General features: G+C 43.6%; 1 protein-coding gene across 1 annotated transcript in view; it reads right to left on the reverse strand.

Moving 5' to 3' along the window:
• The window catches only part of efhc2 (EF-hand domain (C-terminal) containing 2), a 193963-nt gene that overhangs the window by 66958 nt on the left and 109888 nt on the right, over positions 1-17117 (reverse strand). Inside the window, exons 8-10 of the mRNA XM_070892930.1 lie at positions 9274-9439; positions 6540-6682; positions 2537-2733 (exon numbers count right to left, since the gene is read on the reverse strand). Coding sequence (XP_070749031.1) covers positions 2537-2733; positions 6540-6682; positions 9274-9439 — 506 coding nt within the window. The remainder of the gene's footprint in view (positions 1-2536; positions 2734-6539; positions 6683-9273; positions 9440-17117) is intronic.

The following is a 17117-nucleotide window of genomic DNA, read 5'->3' on the forward strand; positions in this document are numbered from 1 at the left end:
TCACACTGCCACCCAACTTAGTGTCATCCGCAAATTTGGAGATACTACATTTAATCCCCTCGTCTAAATCATTAATGTACAATGTAAACAGCTGGGGCCCCAGCACAGAACCTTGCGGTACCCCACTAGTCACTGCCTGCCATTCTGAAAAGTACCCATTTACTCCTACTCTTTGCTTCCTGTCTGACAACCAGTTCTCAATCCACGTCAGCACACTACCCCCAATCCCATGTTCTTTAACTTTGCACATTAATCTCTTGTGTGGGACCTTGTCAAAAGCCTTCCGAAAGTCCAAATACATCACATCAACTGGTTCTCCCTTGTCCACTCTACTGGAAACATCCTCAAAAAATTCCAGAAGATTTGTCAAGCACGATTTCCCTTTCACAAATCCATGCTGACTTGGACCTATCATGTCACCTCTTTCCAAATGCGCTGCTATGACATCCTTAATAATTGATTCCATCATTTTACCCACTACCGATGTCAGGCTGACCGGTCTATAATTCCCTGTTTTCTCTCTCCCTCCTTTTTAAAAAAGTGGGGTTACATTGGCTACCTTCCACTCCATAGGAACTGATCCAGAGTCTATGAAATGTTGGAAAATGACTGTCAATGCATCCGCTATTTCCAAGGCCACCACCTTAAGTACTCAGGCCCTGGGGATTTATCGGCCTTCAATCCCATCAATTTCCCCAACACAATTTCCCGACTAATAAGGATTTCCCTCAGTTCCTCCTTCTTGCTAGACCCTCTGACCCCTTTTATATTCGGAAGGTTGTTTGTGTCCTCCTTAGTGAATACCGAACCAAAGTACTTGTTCAATTGGTCTGCCATTTCTTTGTTCCCCGTTATGACTTCCCCTGATTCTGACTGCAGGGGACCTACGTTTGTCTTTACTAACCTTTTTCTCTTTACATATCTATAGAAACTTTTGCAGTCCGTCTTAATGTTCCCTGCAAGCTTCCTCTCGTACTCTATTTTCCCTGCCCTAATCAAACCCTTTGTCCTCCTCTGCTGAGTTCTAAATTTCTCCCAGTCCCCGGGTTCACTGCTATTTCTGGCCAATTTGTATGCCACTTCCTTGGCTTTAATATTACCCCTGATTTCCCTTGATAGCCATGGTTGAGCCACCTTCCCTTTTTTATATTTACGCCAGACAGGGATGTACAATTGTTGTAGTTCATCCATGCGGTCTCTAAATGTCTGCCATTGCCCATCCACAGTCAACTCCTTAAGTATCATTCGCAAATCTATCCTAGCCAATTCACGCCTCATACCTTCAAAGTTACCCTTCTTTAAGTTCTGGACCATGGTCTCTGAATTAACTGTTTCATTCTCCATCCTAATGTAGAATTCCACCATATTATGGTCACTCTTACCCAAGGGGCCTTGCACAACGAGATTGCTAATTAATCCTTTCTCATTACACAACACCCAGTCTAAGATGGCCTCCTCCCTAGTTGGTTCCTCGACATATTGGTCTAGAAAACCATCCCTTATGCACTCCAGAAAATCCTCCTCCACCGTATTGCTTCCAGTTTGGTTAGCCCAATCTATATGCAAATTAAAGTCACTCATGATAACTGCTACACCTTTATTGCATGCACCCCTAATTTCCTGTTTGATGCCCTCCCCAACATCACTACTACTGTTTGGAGGTCTGTGCACAACTCCCACTAACGTTTTTTGCCCTTTGGTGTTCTTCAGCTCTACCCAAATAGATTCTACATCATCCAAGCTAATGTCCTTCCTAACTATTGCATTAATCTCCTCTTTAACCAGTAATGCTACCCCACCTCCTTTTCCTTTTATTCTATCCTTCCTGAATGTTGAATACCCATGGATGTTGAGTTCCTGATCATCCTGGAGCCACGTCTCTGTAATCCCAATCACATCATATCTGTTAACATCTATTTGCACAGTTAATTCATCCACGTTATTACGGATAATCCTTGCATTAAGACACAAATCATCATCTGAGCAAATAAGTCAGCAGCCTTTGCTCCCTTTCCTGTATGAATGTACTCTCCACGAATATAAAAGCACAACATAAGTATGCATTGTACTTTAATACAAGTATTGGCCAAGTTCCATGCAATCACCCTACTCTTTCCTAACAATGTGCTTCTCCTGGGTGCCAACATATGCCATTCTATCACCCTTTTCTAGTGCTCCTTCTAAATATCACCTGAGGGCCAGGATTGAAGGAAATAGTTGACTCCTCATGCTGTATAGAGTGAGCATGGGACTAGGGGTCTAGCATGTGATGCTGTCTTGAGGAAGAATGGGTGAGCTACATCCTCTTGGGATTAAGGACACTGATAAAGAGTTGGAAGGCAAATATGTTCTTGTTCAGAGTAAAAGTTTCTAAATTACAATATTACAATGTAGACCTTCATTAGTTTTAAATGTTCTGTCCAAACAGTTGCACATTACTAAATAACTACTTTGTTTAAAGTTAATTCTAGGCAATCCCACACTTTAAAGGAAGCAATAAGAAAATAAAGATAAATCAAAATAATGCGTAACTTACTTCATCTGCATTCTTTTCCATGTAACAGAAAGTATACTCATCAGCATCTAGCAAGAAAAAGTAGTTCCCATAGAGGCAGAGCTTAGCTCCAACAAACAGATCATGCTGAGTAAAGTACTCAGATAGCTCACTCTTGTACAGTTCCTGGCCAGGTTTTTTTATTCGTGCTCTTTCCAGAAATTTACCACCAAGAATACCTGTAGGTATAATATTTTATTTTAAAAGGCAACATTTTTAAAGATACATAATGTGTCATTTATAAAAACTGTTAATATAGATTTTGTATTAACAAACAACCAGGTGACATATTTAAAGAATGTCAATGAATAAAAGTTTTTAATCAACATTGAAGTCTAAGCTAGAAAACAAAATGTAGTCCAAACCAACAGACAGGTTTGCCAGACTCAGTTGGTGCAGTCTAGTAGAGGAAGTGAAAATCAGACAAAGGGCAGACCTTTTCTGTGCCACTGAGGCTAAAGATCTGGCAGCCCAGCCCAGTCCTGGAGCAGGTCTGACAGCAGCCATCAGTGCATTTCTGGGTTTCTCCATCCCCCTCTGACTTGATCAGGATCGTGTGGCTGGGGAGTAATATACATATAAAAGTATAAAGTTAATAAATGGTTTTGCGAGCACTGATTAGCTTCGTGTCTCTAACGGCAGTTAAAATTGAGAAGCAACTGGCTAAAGGGAAATTTTGCCAAGAAAAATAAGGGGGGAAATTTTAACCTAAAAGAACGGGTGGATTGGGAGCATGTGGATAGTTAAAAATGTGAATCCCGACCTGACCCCTTCTTCATCCCGGTCACTTCCAGTTTTAACAGAGGCAGGATGGGCCGGGCAGCCAAACCGCTGCCAGGTGGTGAGCGGCCTATTTAAATATTATAATGTGGCTGGAAGTCTCTTCTTTAGCTTCCATTTGGTATTTAACTGTAGCTGGTCGTGTTTTGCACACTTCGTAAAACTCAGCACCTACAGCAAGCTGAGAACTGCTGCATCCAGGAGCGAAGTGTCTTTACACCTACCTCCTGGATCCAGGCTCCATGCCTAATACAGCCCCGCAATCAGAGACCCACCCCACCCAGGCTCACACCCGCCCCCCCCCCCCCCCCACCGATGATTCTCCGGCGGCCCCGTTGTTTTCCCCCATTACCGCCCCGATGGTCTCACCCTCCACCCTCTCCACCCAATGCTCAGACGTCTGGCCCCAATCCATTCTTCCCTCCCTCTCCCTGATGCTCCGGCCCCAATCCTCTTTCCTACCCCCACCCCCTCATAATCCTCCTCCAGCTGACCCAGGCCCCCAACCAATTCCTCTCTCCCTCCTCTCTGCAGCCTAGTGCCACAGGCCTATCCACCCACACTCAGCCAGCCTCTCCATCTGAATGGCTGCAAGTGGGAAACAGAGGCTGTCTGTGCAAATATGGCCATGCCGTTAAAGTTGGCAGGGCCTGTGGGAAACCCTCTCTCCCAGGTTTTCCGACTGCCTCGGAGCCCCAGCTCGTCTTCCCCATTAAAATTCAGCCCAAGATTTCATTATTTAAAAATTCCACTGTATTGGGTATTGAATCCAATTTGATGTGTATTCAAACAGTGCCACAAATGTTACATAATACAAATGATTTATTCTGAAAATTACTGTAAACTCGAGTATAAGCTGATAGAGATTTGGAACTTCAAGAGAAACAGGGCTGGATTCTCTTCCATGGTGGAACCACCACTTCACCAGCCACATCACTGTACCTTAACCTCACAAGCAGCAGCCCAGAAACACCCACCTGAAATTGGAGCAAGGAAAGAAGATTTTTCAGAGGGAATTATTTCATGGATTTTCATCTGTTGCTCCCCGCCCTCCTCGCCCCCCCCCCCCCCCACCCCACTATACCCGCTGCAACCCTGAGCCGAATGACCCCCCCTGATCCTGGTCCTGCTGCAACCCTGGCCTGTAGAACTTCAACTCGCACGGGGAGCGGGACTGGGAGCGGGAGGGCCATTTGGCCAGGATTGCAGCAGGTACAGCAGGGGAAGCAGTCCTTTCTGGCCGGGGTTACAGCGGGAGAGCGGGCTTCTACTTGCTTCAGCTGCCAGTGTGTCTCTGGTTGCCCTGGCAACCTCAGCTTTTCGCGCATGCCCACAGAGTTTTTGCGCACACTTGAAGCTCCGTCCCCAGAATTAACTTCGGGTAGTGGGCACCAAATTTAATTTTACTTTGGGGAAAGTTGCAAGTTTTTTTTGCCATAATCAGGCAAAAAAATATCATATGTTATTGTACGCGGTCACCAAAATCAGGAAATAAGGGCCATAAGAACATAAGAACATAAGAATTAGGAACAGGAGTACGCCATCTAGCCCCTCGAGCCTGCTCCGCCATTCAACAAGATCATGGCTGATCTGGCCGTGGACTCAGCTCCACTTACCCGCCCGCTCCCCATAACCCTTAATTCCCTTATTAGTTAAAAATCTATCTATCTGTGACTTGAATACATTCAATGAGCTAGCCTCAACTGCTTCCTTGGGCAGAGAATTCCACAGATTCATAACCCTCTGGGAGAAGAAATTCCTTCTCAACTCTGTTTTAAATTGGCTCCCCCGTATTTTGAGGCTGTGCCCCCTAGTTCTAGTCTCCCCGACCAGTGGAAACAACTTCTCTGCCTCTATCTTGTCTATCCCTTTCATTATTTTAAATGTTTCTATAAGATCACCCCTCATCCTTCTGAACTCCAACGAGTAAAGACCCAATCTACTCAATCTATCATCATAAGGTAACCCCCTCATCTCCGGAATCAACCTAGTGAATCGTCTCTGTACCCCCTCCAAAGCCAGTATATCCTTCCTTAAGTAAGGCGACCAAAACTGCACGCAGTACTCCAGGTGCGGCCTCACCAATACCCTATACAGTTGCAGAAGGACCTCCCTGCTTTTGTACTCCATCCCTCTCGCAATGAAGGCCAACATTCCATTCGCCTTCCTGATTACCTGCTGCACCTGCAAACTAACTTTTTGGGATTCATGCACAAGGACCCCCAGGTCCCTCTGCACCGCAACATGTTGTAATTTCTCCCCATTCAAATAGTATTCCCTTTTTTTGTTTTTTTTCCCAAGGTGGATGACCTCACACTTTCCAACATTGTATTCCATCTGCCAAACCTTAGCCCATTTGCTTAACCTATCTAAATCTCTTTGCAGCCTCTCTGTGTCCTCTACACAACCCGCTTTCCCACTAATCTTTGTGTCATCTGCAAATTTTGTTACACTACACTCTGTCCCCTCTTCCAGGTCATCTATGTATATTGTAAACAGTTGTGGTCCCAGCACCGATCCCTGTGGCACACCACTAACCACCGATTTCCAACCCGAAAAGGACCCATTTATCCCGACTCTCTACTTTCTGTTGGCCAGCCAATTCTGTATCCATGCTAATACATTTCCACTGACCCCGCGTACCTTTATCTTCTGCAGTAACCTATTGTGTGGCACCTTATCGAATGCCTTTTGGAAATCTAAATACACCACATCCATCGGTACACCTCTATCCACCATGCTCATTATATCCTCAAAGAATTCCAGTAAATTAGTTAAACATGATTTCCCCTTCATGAATCCATGCTGCGCCTGCTTGATTGCACTATTCCTATCTAGATGTCCCGCTATTTCTTCCTTAATGATAGTTTCAAGCATTTTCCCCACTACAGATGTTAAACTAACCGGCCTATAGTTACCTGCCTTTTGTCTGTCCCCTTTTTTAAACAGAGACGTTACATTGGCCTTAAAGAGATAAACAGGGGCCTTAAAACCCAAATCTTAGGGGTCAGACCTTTAAAATAATTCTTAAAGAGCATCAAACATATGTGCAGTCAATGAAGATGCTGTTCCAGAATGTGCTGAAGATCATAGGTTACTTGGAGGGGTCGACTACTCTCATCTGCGGCACCATTTGTATAAGCATGTACGGATTATACAGTCCTCAAAGCACAAGTCTAAGCACACAGCTACAGTGCATTTTTACCTGAGTTCAACTGAGGAGGTTCAAAAATACTAATAGTGTCATCACTCAAAAAATATGAAAGTACAAATTTCCGTTCACAGTTGATTTGATTGTCTGTATGTAGTTTGGCACTGAACCGGAGCACATTGCTTTCCAGTCCCTGTCTGAAAAAAGGTTCATGTTACCAATCAGATACTGAAGTCATCATTATTTATTATATTTTATATTATATATATATTAAAAATTACACAGAATATATTATAAATTACACAGGTGTTGAACACAGAAGTTGAACACAGAAATGAAAGAGATATATAGCAAGAAAAGCAAAATAATTAGAAAGGCTAAGATGAGGGCATAAAAAAAGACTGGCAGTTGGCAAAAAGAGAAATAATAAAGGAAAATAGTACATGAATATTTAAAGAAAGGATAGAAATAATTAGTGATGAAAAGGGATATCTCCTCATGGGGGTATGATGGAATGGAAGAGATAATTTATGAGCACTTTGCCTAGGTTTTAGCAGAATAGTCATGAAAGTTACAAAAGGAGATGGTGGACCAATTTGATAGGATAACTATAGATAAGGAAATATTTTTGAAAAATTGGTGGAATTCAAAGTGGAAAAGACAGCAGGCCCTGATGGCATGCACCCTAGAACTGAGAGAGCTCAAAGAGAAATAGCAGAGGCCCACAATCTTTCGAACATTCTAAAATATAGAAATGGTACTGGGAATGAAAGGTTATCAATGTAAACACCTCTGTTCAGAAAGGGATAAACCAGGTACTTGCAGACAACATAATATCAGTCGTGAGTATACTTCTAGAGGCCATTATACGGGATCACCTACAAAGACGTACGCTATTTAATGACAGCCAATTCAGGTACAAGTTTGTAAAAGGCAAGTCATGTGTGATAACTTTAATAGAGTTCTTTGAGCAAATAACAGAGTATATTGATTAAGGAAATGTAGAAATTCATATACTGTGTATCTGAATTTTCACAAAATCATTTGATAAGATGCTGAAAGGGCTTTTTGATAAAATTGAGGCACAGGGCATCAAAAAAAATATGGTAGCAAGGCTAGAAAGTCGGCTAAAGGATACAAAACAAAGAGGCATGGCTAATTGATGTTTTTCAGACTAGATGAATGTAAACAGATAGGTCTAGATGCCTGTCATATTGGAATAAAGTGCAACATGAGCGTTGGAAGCCACCATCCCCATATTGGTAAAGGCTTCTCCATTGACACCTGAAACAGGAATTAGGTCCTTTGTATTTGCAAATAGTGGGGCTAATGCCCATTTGAAGTCCCCTTCATAAATTTTGATTGCGCATGACCGCAGCATGCGCCGGACATGTGTTACATGCTCTAATTCGGACACAATCCAATTTCTAGACCATCATGTTCTTAGTTCCCACAATTAAAATCCAGTCCTCTGCTCCCTTAAAATTGTGTTCGCTCTCAGTAGAAGAGCTGGATGGTTTGGATGGCCATTTTCATTCTTAACTTTCTTTTATGTACTTTACTCAGTAGTGAGTTCACAAGACCAAAAACTAATTGCAGATGTGGAAGGCTTTTTGGCAAATCTTATTCCATTCATCTAGAAAGGGTCTAAAGTCCCGCTATTGCAGCATACAATTTTTATTTGAATGATTCTGGTTACTGACAACTCTTAAAAATAAATGGAACATTAAAGTGAGAAATAAGCTTCAAAAGTAGAAAAGAAAAAGAAAAAAAATACATGCTTAAGATTTATATAAACAACAATGGCCTGGAATTTGCGGTCGGGATGACTTTGAAACTGACAGCAACTGCAGAAATCACGAAGTTGCAGTCTGTCAATGATAGGTCCAAAACTGGCTGTGCCCCGCCCCTCACAGATCTTGCAATCAGTGAAAGGTCGTAATTCATTTAAACTGACAAAAACTTTGGTTCTTCCACAATAAGTACGCTGTTAAACTCCCTACTAAAAGTTAGACCCACAGGGATTAGATGTAACTGGGGTTTTAACAGTGTTTTGACTGCTAACTAAATGTTAAGGACCTGGAAAACGAATTTTGATTTTGTGCAGTTTGAAATTTGTCCATTTTAATACAAATTCAAATTTTTAAGAAACTTAAAAAAATATTGTAATATTATTTAAGTTTGTCCGTCTTTACTTCAGGTTTGCCTTTTCCCGATGTGAAAGCCTCAATCTTTCTTGTGCTCGCTAACTATTTTAAAAAGTTAGAATTTTAAGAGCTTACTCACTTCCTTGTTTGTTGTTTGTGAGAATTCTGCCTTTTGATTGGCTGTTTAGACAGCCTGTTGATGTCACAGCAGTTTGAACAAGGGAATCCCCACTACAGTTCGTTGAATTGAATTGTGGGTTGGAAAACCCAAAGTTCAGAACACAGGGATTGCGAGATCCTTGTGCGGAGCATACTTCGGGGCCAGCAGCGAATGTCTTTGCTTCGCTGCTGACCGCAAATTCCAGGCCATTATATAATCCACCATCCATAGATACACAATATTCTGAGGTCTGCCATTATTTAGCATTATCGTTCAGTGATAGCAAAGAAAAATGTTTGCATGAGCAGAAGCTAAAAAAGTTCAATATCTATTATAAAAGGAATTGAATGGATAGCAGAAATAGGGAGTAATTCAGTTGTGAACGCCAAATGACGGAAGGTTCACTTAGTGTTCATGATGTCATCTGAACCCCTCAAATGGACAACTGTCTTGTATTTACTCCCACGGCATTCTGTCTTACCTGTCCTTCTCCATGAATTTCATTATATCACGTCGTGGAGCTTTGGGTTCCAGGCTTAGGGTAGAGTTGAGGGAGTCCTCTTCTGATCCAAAACCAGTGTATGGAGGGATTTTTCTTTCAACTTGAGTGGTTGGTGTTGATTTGTATTTGACTGGTGTGAAGTCCACTGTTAATTAATAAAACATAAACCATGTTTTGCCTGGTTATTCCAATTTGAAAAACAATCGTGCAGTTCATCTTAGAATATTAAACATATGAATCATTTTACAACCAATATTACAGATTCTTTCAATACAAGAGATGAAAGAAACACCTTTATTTCCAATCATAATTTAATTACTTAAAAATTTGTGGATAATTCATATATTGCACACTCTATCACCATCCCTGGGCATGTCCTGTCTCACGGCAGGACAGGCCAATCAGGTGGCACAGTGATATACAGTTGGCCCTGGGAGTCCTCAACATTGACTCCAGACCCCATGAAATCTTGTAGCTTCAGGTCAAGCATGGGCAAGGGAACCTTCTGCTGATTACTACCTCCCGCCCTCCCTCATCTGATGAATCCAGTACTCCTCCATGTTGAACACCACTTGGAAGAAGCACTGAGAGTAGCAAGGGCACTGTATGTACTCTGGGTGGGGGACTTCAATGTCCATCATCAGGAATGGCTCGGTAGCACCACTACTGACCAAGCTGGCCAAGTCCTAAAACAGTGACCACCACATAGTCCTTGTGGAGACGAAGTCCCTTCTTCACACTGAGGACACACTCCATCATGTTGTGTGGCACTACCGCCATGCTAAATGGGATAGATTCAAAACAGATCTAGCAGCTCAAAACTGGGCATCCATGAGGGACTGTGGGCCATCAGCAGCAGCAGAATTGTATTTGTCATGTATGTATGCTTGGGGTTACTAGCTACCAGATGGCGCGACTGTCTAAGGTCATTGGGCTGTACGCATGTGTGTGCAGCCCAGGTATAAAAGGCAAGCCATCATGTAATGTAATCACTTTGGGCCCGAATAAAGCAGAGCCAGGTTTGTACCTGTGTTAGTTTACAGTATTCAGTCTATCGAGTTATTACAAACATAACATTTGGCGACGAGGTAACTTAAGAACCTTCACATGCAAAAATAAGCACAATTGGAATTCTGGAGAGATTCGTGGAGGGAGAGGACTGGACAGATTTTGTAGCTCGCCTGGAGCAGTACTTCGTAGCAAACAAAATGGAGAAACCCACTGACGCAGTTAGGCGCAGGGCGGTCTTCCTCACGGTTTGCGGTCCGAAAATCTATGGACTTATAAAGAATCTTCTCTTGCCTGCAAGTCCAATGCACAAGGACTATGAGGAATTGTGTGCTCTGGTAGGTGACCATCTCAAACCAGAAGAAGGTATCATCATCTCACAATATTGATTCTACAAGCACGTTCGTTCTGAGGGCCAGGATGTGTCGGAATTCGCTGCCAACCTAAAACATCTAGCTAGACCGTGTAAGTTCGAAAAAGCATTGGGAGACACGCTGCGGGATTTCTTTGTAATCGGCATCAACCACGAGGTGATTCTGCGTAAGCTACTGGTGGCGGAAATGCTGGACTTGAGCAAGACCATCACGATTGCCCAGGCATGCATGACAACGGCTAAACACAAAGCAGATATGATCGGAAAATCGGAACTCGGCAAGTACTGTAAACAAGATTATATCGTCGTTTGGCAGAGCTGCATATGGCAGGGCCTACTCGACTGCATATGTGAAACCTGTGGCTGCTCAAAGTCCGCCAACAGGAATGAATCCGATTTCACCGTGTTGACATTGTGGGGGCAATCAATGGCCTCATCAGTGTCGGTTTAAACAGTATATTTGTAAAGGCTGTTTGAGACGGGGGCACCTCCAGCACATATGTCCGCAACTGAGCAAGCATGCAGCGACACACCATGTTGAGGGTGATGACCAGTATAGTGCGGATCCAGATATGCAATCCAAGATACCAGAGGAGGAAGTGTATGGACTGTATTCGTTCCTAACAAAGAGCCAACTGATAATGATTAATGTGAAACTTAACAGTGTGCCGGTACTGATGGAATTGGACATGGGTGCGAGTCAATCAATAATGAGCCAAAGCGCATTCGACAAGCTGTGAGACACTAAGGCTGTGAGGCCTAAGCTGAGTCCAGTCAATGCCAAGTTGTGTACGTACACTAAAGAACTCATAATGGTGATTGGCAGTGCAGAAATCAGGGTGTCATATGATGGTGCGGTTCATGATTTACCGTTATGGATTGTTCCAGGCAATGGTCCAACGCTGTTCGGCAGGAATTGGCTAGGAAAAATCAAATGGAATTGGAACGATATCAAACATTGTCATTGGAGGATGATACTCCATGTGCTCAAGTGCTGAGCAAGTTCCCCTCGTTGTTTGAATCAGGCATCGGCAATTTCATGGGAGCCAAGGTGCAGATCCACGTGGACTCGGATGCAAGACCCATCCATCATAAAACTCAGGCGGTTCCGTACATGATGAGGGAGAAGGTCGAAATTGAACTGGACAGACTCTAGTGTGAAAGGGTCATATCACCGGTCGAATTTAACGAATGGGCCAGCCCCATTGTTCCTGAGTTGAAGAATGATGGCACTGTCAGGATTTGTGGAGACTACAAGGTTACGATCAACCGAGTTTCAAAACAGGATCAATAGCGAAGGCTGATTACCTGTTGCAATGCTAGGAAGGGGGGGGGGGGGGGGGGGGGGGAAGTCGTTCACTAAACTGGATCTGACGTCGGCCTACATGACACAGGAGCTGGTCGAGACGTCGAAGAAACTTACATGCATCAACACTCATAAAGGACTGTTTATCTACAACAGGCGTCCTTTCAGAATTCGCTCGGCTGCAGCCATATTTCGGATGAACATGGAGAGTCTACTGAAATCTGCCCCAAGTACCGTCGTGTTCCAAGATGACATCTTGGTCACAGGTCGTGACACCACTGAACATCTGAACAACCTGGAAGAGGTTCTACATTGTCTGGACAAAGTGCGACTCAGACTGAAACGTTCGAAGTACGTCATCATGGCACCGGAAGTCGAATTCCTGGGGAGGAAAATTGCTGCTGACGGCATCAGGCCTACAGACTCGAAAACCAAGGCCATCAAAAATGCACCCAAGCCTCAGAATGTGACGGAGCTGTGTTCGTCCCTTGGTCTACTCAACTACTTCGGTAATTTCCTACCTTGATTGAGCACCTTATTAGAGCCACTGCACATGCTGCTAAGGAAAGGCGCCAACTGGGTTTGGGGTGCGTCTCAAGACAGAGCTTTTGAGAAAGCTATTAATCTGCTTTGATCTAACAAGCTGCTGGTACATTATATGTGTATGGGTCTAGTATTGGCCTGTAATACTTCGTCATATGGAGTTGGTTGCATGCTCCAACAAGCTAATGAGTCGGGTAAACTATAACCTGTTGCGCATGCTTCTAAAAGTTTTCAAAGAAGGAAAGAGCCAACAGCATGGAAGAAAAAGAAGCATTAACCTGTGTGTATGGGGTTAAAAAGATGCATCAGTACCTGTTTGGTCTTCGGTTTGAACTGGAAACAGATCACAAGCCACTCATTTCATTGTTTTCAGAAAACAAAGGTATAAATACCAATGCATCGTCCCGCATGCCTATGATTATGTCATTCGCCATCGACCTGGCACCGAAAATTGTGCCGATGCACTGAGCCGTCTGCCGTTGCCACACCGGAGGTGGAGACACCACAACCTGCAGACCTACTGTTGTCATGGATGCTTTTGAAAGTGAAGGAACCCTTGTCACGGCTCAACAAGTTAAGACCTGGACCAGCCAGGACCCGATATTATCAGTTGTGAAACATTGTGACCTTAGTGCTGATTGGTCTGCCATACCCAAGCAAATGGGTGATGAGATCAAACCTTACAACCGTCGCAAAGATGAACTATCTATTTAGTCAGATTGTTTACTGTGGGGTAATCGTGTTGTTATGCCTAAGAAAGGCGGAGAGAAATTTGTACATGACCTACATAGCACTCATCCCGGTATTGTCATGATGAAAGCCATTGCCAGGTCTCATGTATAGTGGCCTGGAATTGATTTGATCTGGAATCATGTGTGCATCAGTGCAACACTTGCATGCAGCTAAGTAAAGCACCAGCGGAATCGCTGCTGAGTCTGTGGTCGTGGCATCTAAACCATGGTCCAGGATCCACATCGACTTTGCAGGTCCCTTCCTGGGAAAAATGTTTTTAGTTGTGGTGGATGCATATTCCAAGTGGATAGAGTGTATAATCATGTCATCCAATACATCCACAGCTACCATTGAGAGCCTTCGTGTCATGTTTGCCACTCATGGTCTGCCTGACATGGTTGTAAGCGACACCTGACCTTGCTTCACTAGTCTGGAGTTTCAAGAGTTCATGAAGCTCAATGGTATCAAACATATGAGGTCAGCTCCATTCAAACCCACATCTAATGGTCAAGCAGAGCATGCTGTCCAAACCATCAAGCAGAGTATGAAACGCGCAACTCAAGGTTCACTGCAGACTCGCTTGTCACGCATATTGCTTAGTTACAGGACAAGACCCCAAACACTTACTGGAGTTCCCCCTGTTGAACTATTGATGAAGAGAGGTCTCAAGACCAGGTTCTCTCTTGTCCACCCTGACTTGAATGATCATGTTGAATACAGACGTCAAAGTCAGCAGTGATATCGCCCATTTCTGTCAACGATCTTGTGTATGTACTAAATTATGGTCAAGGTCCCAAGTGGATCGCCGGTACTGTTACGGCCCAGGAGGGTAACAGAATGTTTATCGTCAAGCTCAAGAATGGGCAAACATGCAGGAAACATATTGATCAGATAAAGCTACGGCACACGGATAAACCGGAACAGTCTGAGGAAGACACAATCAGTGACCAACTAACCTACCCTCAGTCATCAAAGGACTCCACTGTCATCAATGAATCTGGACTTTCAATCCCTGACATGGTCATTGCCACTCCCATCAGATCGACTACCCAGCCCTCAGTCATAACAGACTCAGAACGCTCATCCAAGGCTGGAGTTGAACTGAGATGATCAACTCGGGAGCGGAAAGCCCCAGAGCATCTCAATTTGCAAAAAGACTGTTACTAATATCTTAAAGGGGGACATTGTCATGTATGTATGTTTGGGGTTACTAGCCACCAGATGGCGCGACTGTTGGAGGTCACTGGGCTGCACGCACGTGTGTGCAGCCCAGGTATAAAAGGCAAGCCATCATGTAATGTAATCACTTTGGGCCCTAATAAAGCAGTGCCAGGTTTTCAGCTGTGTTAGTTTACAGTATTCAGTCTATCGAGTTATTACATAGAAACATAGAAACATAGAAAATACGTGCAGGAGTAGGCCATTCAGCCCTTCGAGCCTGCACCACGATTCAATAAGATCATGGCTGATCATTATCTCAGTACCCTTTTGCTGCTTTCTCTCCGTACCCCTTGATCCCTTTAGCCGTAAGGGCCATATCTAACTCCCTCTTGAATATATCCAATGAACTGGCATCAACTACTCTCTGCAGTAGAGAATTCCACAGGTTAACAACTCTCTGAGTAAAGAAGTTTCTCGTCATCTCGGTCATAAATGGCTTACTCCTATCCTTAGACTATGTCCCAGCTCTGGACTTCCCCAACATCGGGAACATTCTTCCTGCAAGTAACATGTCCAGTCCCGTCAGAATTTTATATGTTTCTATGAGATCCCCTCTCAGCCTTCTAAACTCCAGTGAATACAGGCCCAGTCGATTCAGTTTCTCCTCGTATGTCAGTCCTGCCATCCCGGGAATCAGTCTGGTGAACATTCGCTGCACTCCCTCAATAGCAAGAACGTCTTTCCTCAGATTAGGAAACCAAAACTGAACACAATATTCCAGGTGAGGCCTCACCAAGGCCCTGTACAACTGTAGTAAGATCTCCCTGCTCCTATATTCAAATCCCCTAGCTATGAAGGCCAACATGCCATTTGCCTTCTTCACCACCTGCTGTACCTGCATGCCAATTTTCAATGACTGATGTATCATGACACCCAGGTCTGGTTGCACTTTGCCTTTTCCTAATCTGCCGCCATTCAGATAATATTCTGCCTTCGTGTTTTTTCCACCAAAGTGGATGACCTCACATTTATCCACATTATACTGCATCTGCCATGCATTTGCCCACTCACCTAACCTGTCTAAGTCACCTTGCAGCCTCTTAGCATCCTCATCACAGCTCACACTGCCACCCAGCTTAGTGTCATCTGCAAACTTGGAGATATTACACTCAATTCCTTCATCTAAATCATTAATGTAGATTATAAATAGCTGGGGTCCCAGCACTGAGCCCTGCGGCACCCCACTAGTCACTGCCTACCATTCTGAAAAGGACCCGTTTATCCCGACTCTCTGCTTCCTGTCTGCCAACCAGTTCTCTATCCACGTCAGTACATTACCCCCAATACCATGTGTTTTAATATTCCACATCAATCTCTCGTGTGGGACCTTGTCAAAAGCCTTCTGAAAGTCCAAATACACCACATCCACTGGTTCTCCCTTATCCACTCTACTAGTTACATCCTCAAAAAATTCTAGAAGATTTGTCAAGCATGATTTCCCTTTCATAAATCCATGCTGACTTTGACCGATCCTGTCACTGCTTTCCAAATGTGCTGCTATTTCATCTTTAATAATTTATTACAACATTTTCCCCACTACTGATGTCAGGCTAACCAGTCTATAATTCCCCGTTTTCTCTCTCCCTCCTTTCTTAAAAAGTGGTGTTACATTAGCTACCCTCCAGTCCATAGGAACTGATCCAGAGTCGATAGACTGCTGGAATATGATCACCAATGTGCATCCACTATTTCCAGGGCCACTTCCTTAAGTACTCTGGGGTGCAGACGATCAGGCCCTGTGGATTTATCGGCCTTCAATTCCATCAATTTCCCTAATACTATTTCCTGACTAATAAGGATTTCCTTCAGTTCCTCCTTCTCACTAGACCCTCGGCCCCCTAGTATTTCCAGAAGGTTATTTGTGTCTTCCTTCGTGAAGACAGAACCAAAGTATTTGTTCAATTGGTCTGCCATTTCTTTGTTCCCCATTATAAATTCACCTGATTCTGTCTGCAAGGGACCTACATTTGTCTTCACTAAGCTTTTTCTCTTCACATATCTATAGAAGCTTTTGCAGTCAGTTTTTATGTTCCCAGCAAGCTTTCTCTCATACTCTATTTTCCCCCTCCTAATTAAACTCTTTGTCCTCCTCTGCTGAATTATAAAATTCTCCCAGTCCTCAGGTTTGCTACTTTTTCTGGCAAATTTATATGCCTCTTCCTTGGATTTAACACTATCCTTAATTTCCCTTGTTCGTCACGATTGAGCCACCTTCCCCGTTTTATTTGTACTCCAGACCGGGATGTACAATTGTTGAAGTTCATCCACGTGATCTTTAAATGTTTGCCATTGCCTATCCACCGTCAACTCTTTAAGTATCATTCGCCAGTCTATTCTAGCCAATTCACATCTAATACCATCGAAGTTACCTTTCCCTAAGTTCAGGACCCTAGTCTCTGAATTAACTGTGTCGCTCTCCATCTTAATAAAGAATTCTACCATATTATGGTCACTCTTCCTCAAGGGGCCTCGCACAACAAGATTGCTAATTAGTCCTTTCTCATTACACATGACCCAGTCTAGGATGGCCAGCTCTCTAGTTGGTTACTCGACATATTGGTCTAGAAAACCATCCCTAATACACTCCAGGAAATCCTCCTCCACCGTATTGCTACCAGTTTGGTTAGCCCAATCTTTCTG

The sequence above is a fragment of the Pristiophorus japonicus genome, chromosome 11 (assembly GCF_044704955.1).
Source record: "Pristiophorus japonicus isolate sPriJap1 chromosome 11, sPriJap1.hap1, whole genome shotgun sequence".
Lineage (NCBI taxonomy): Eukaryota > Metazoa > Chordata > Chondrichthyes > Pristiophoridae > Pristiophorus > Pristiophorus japonicus.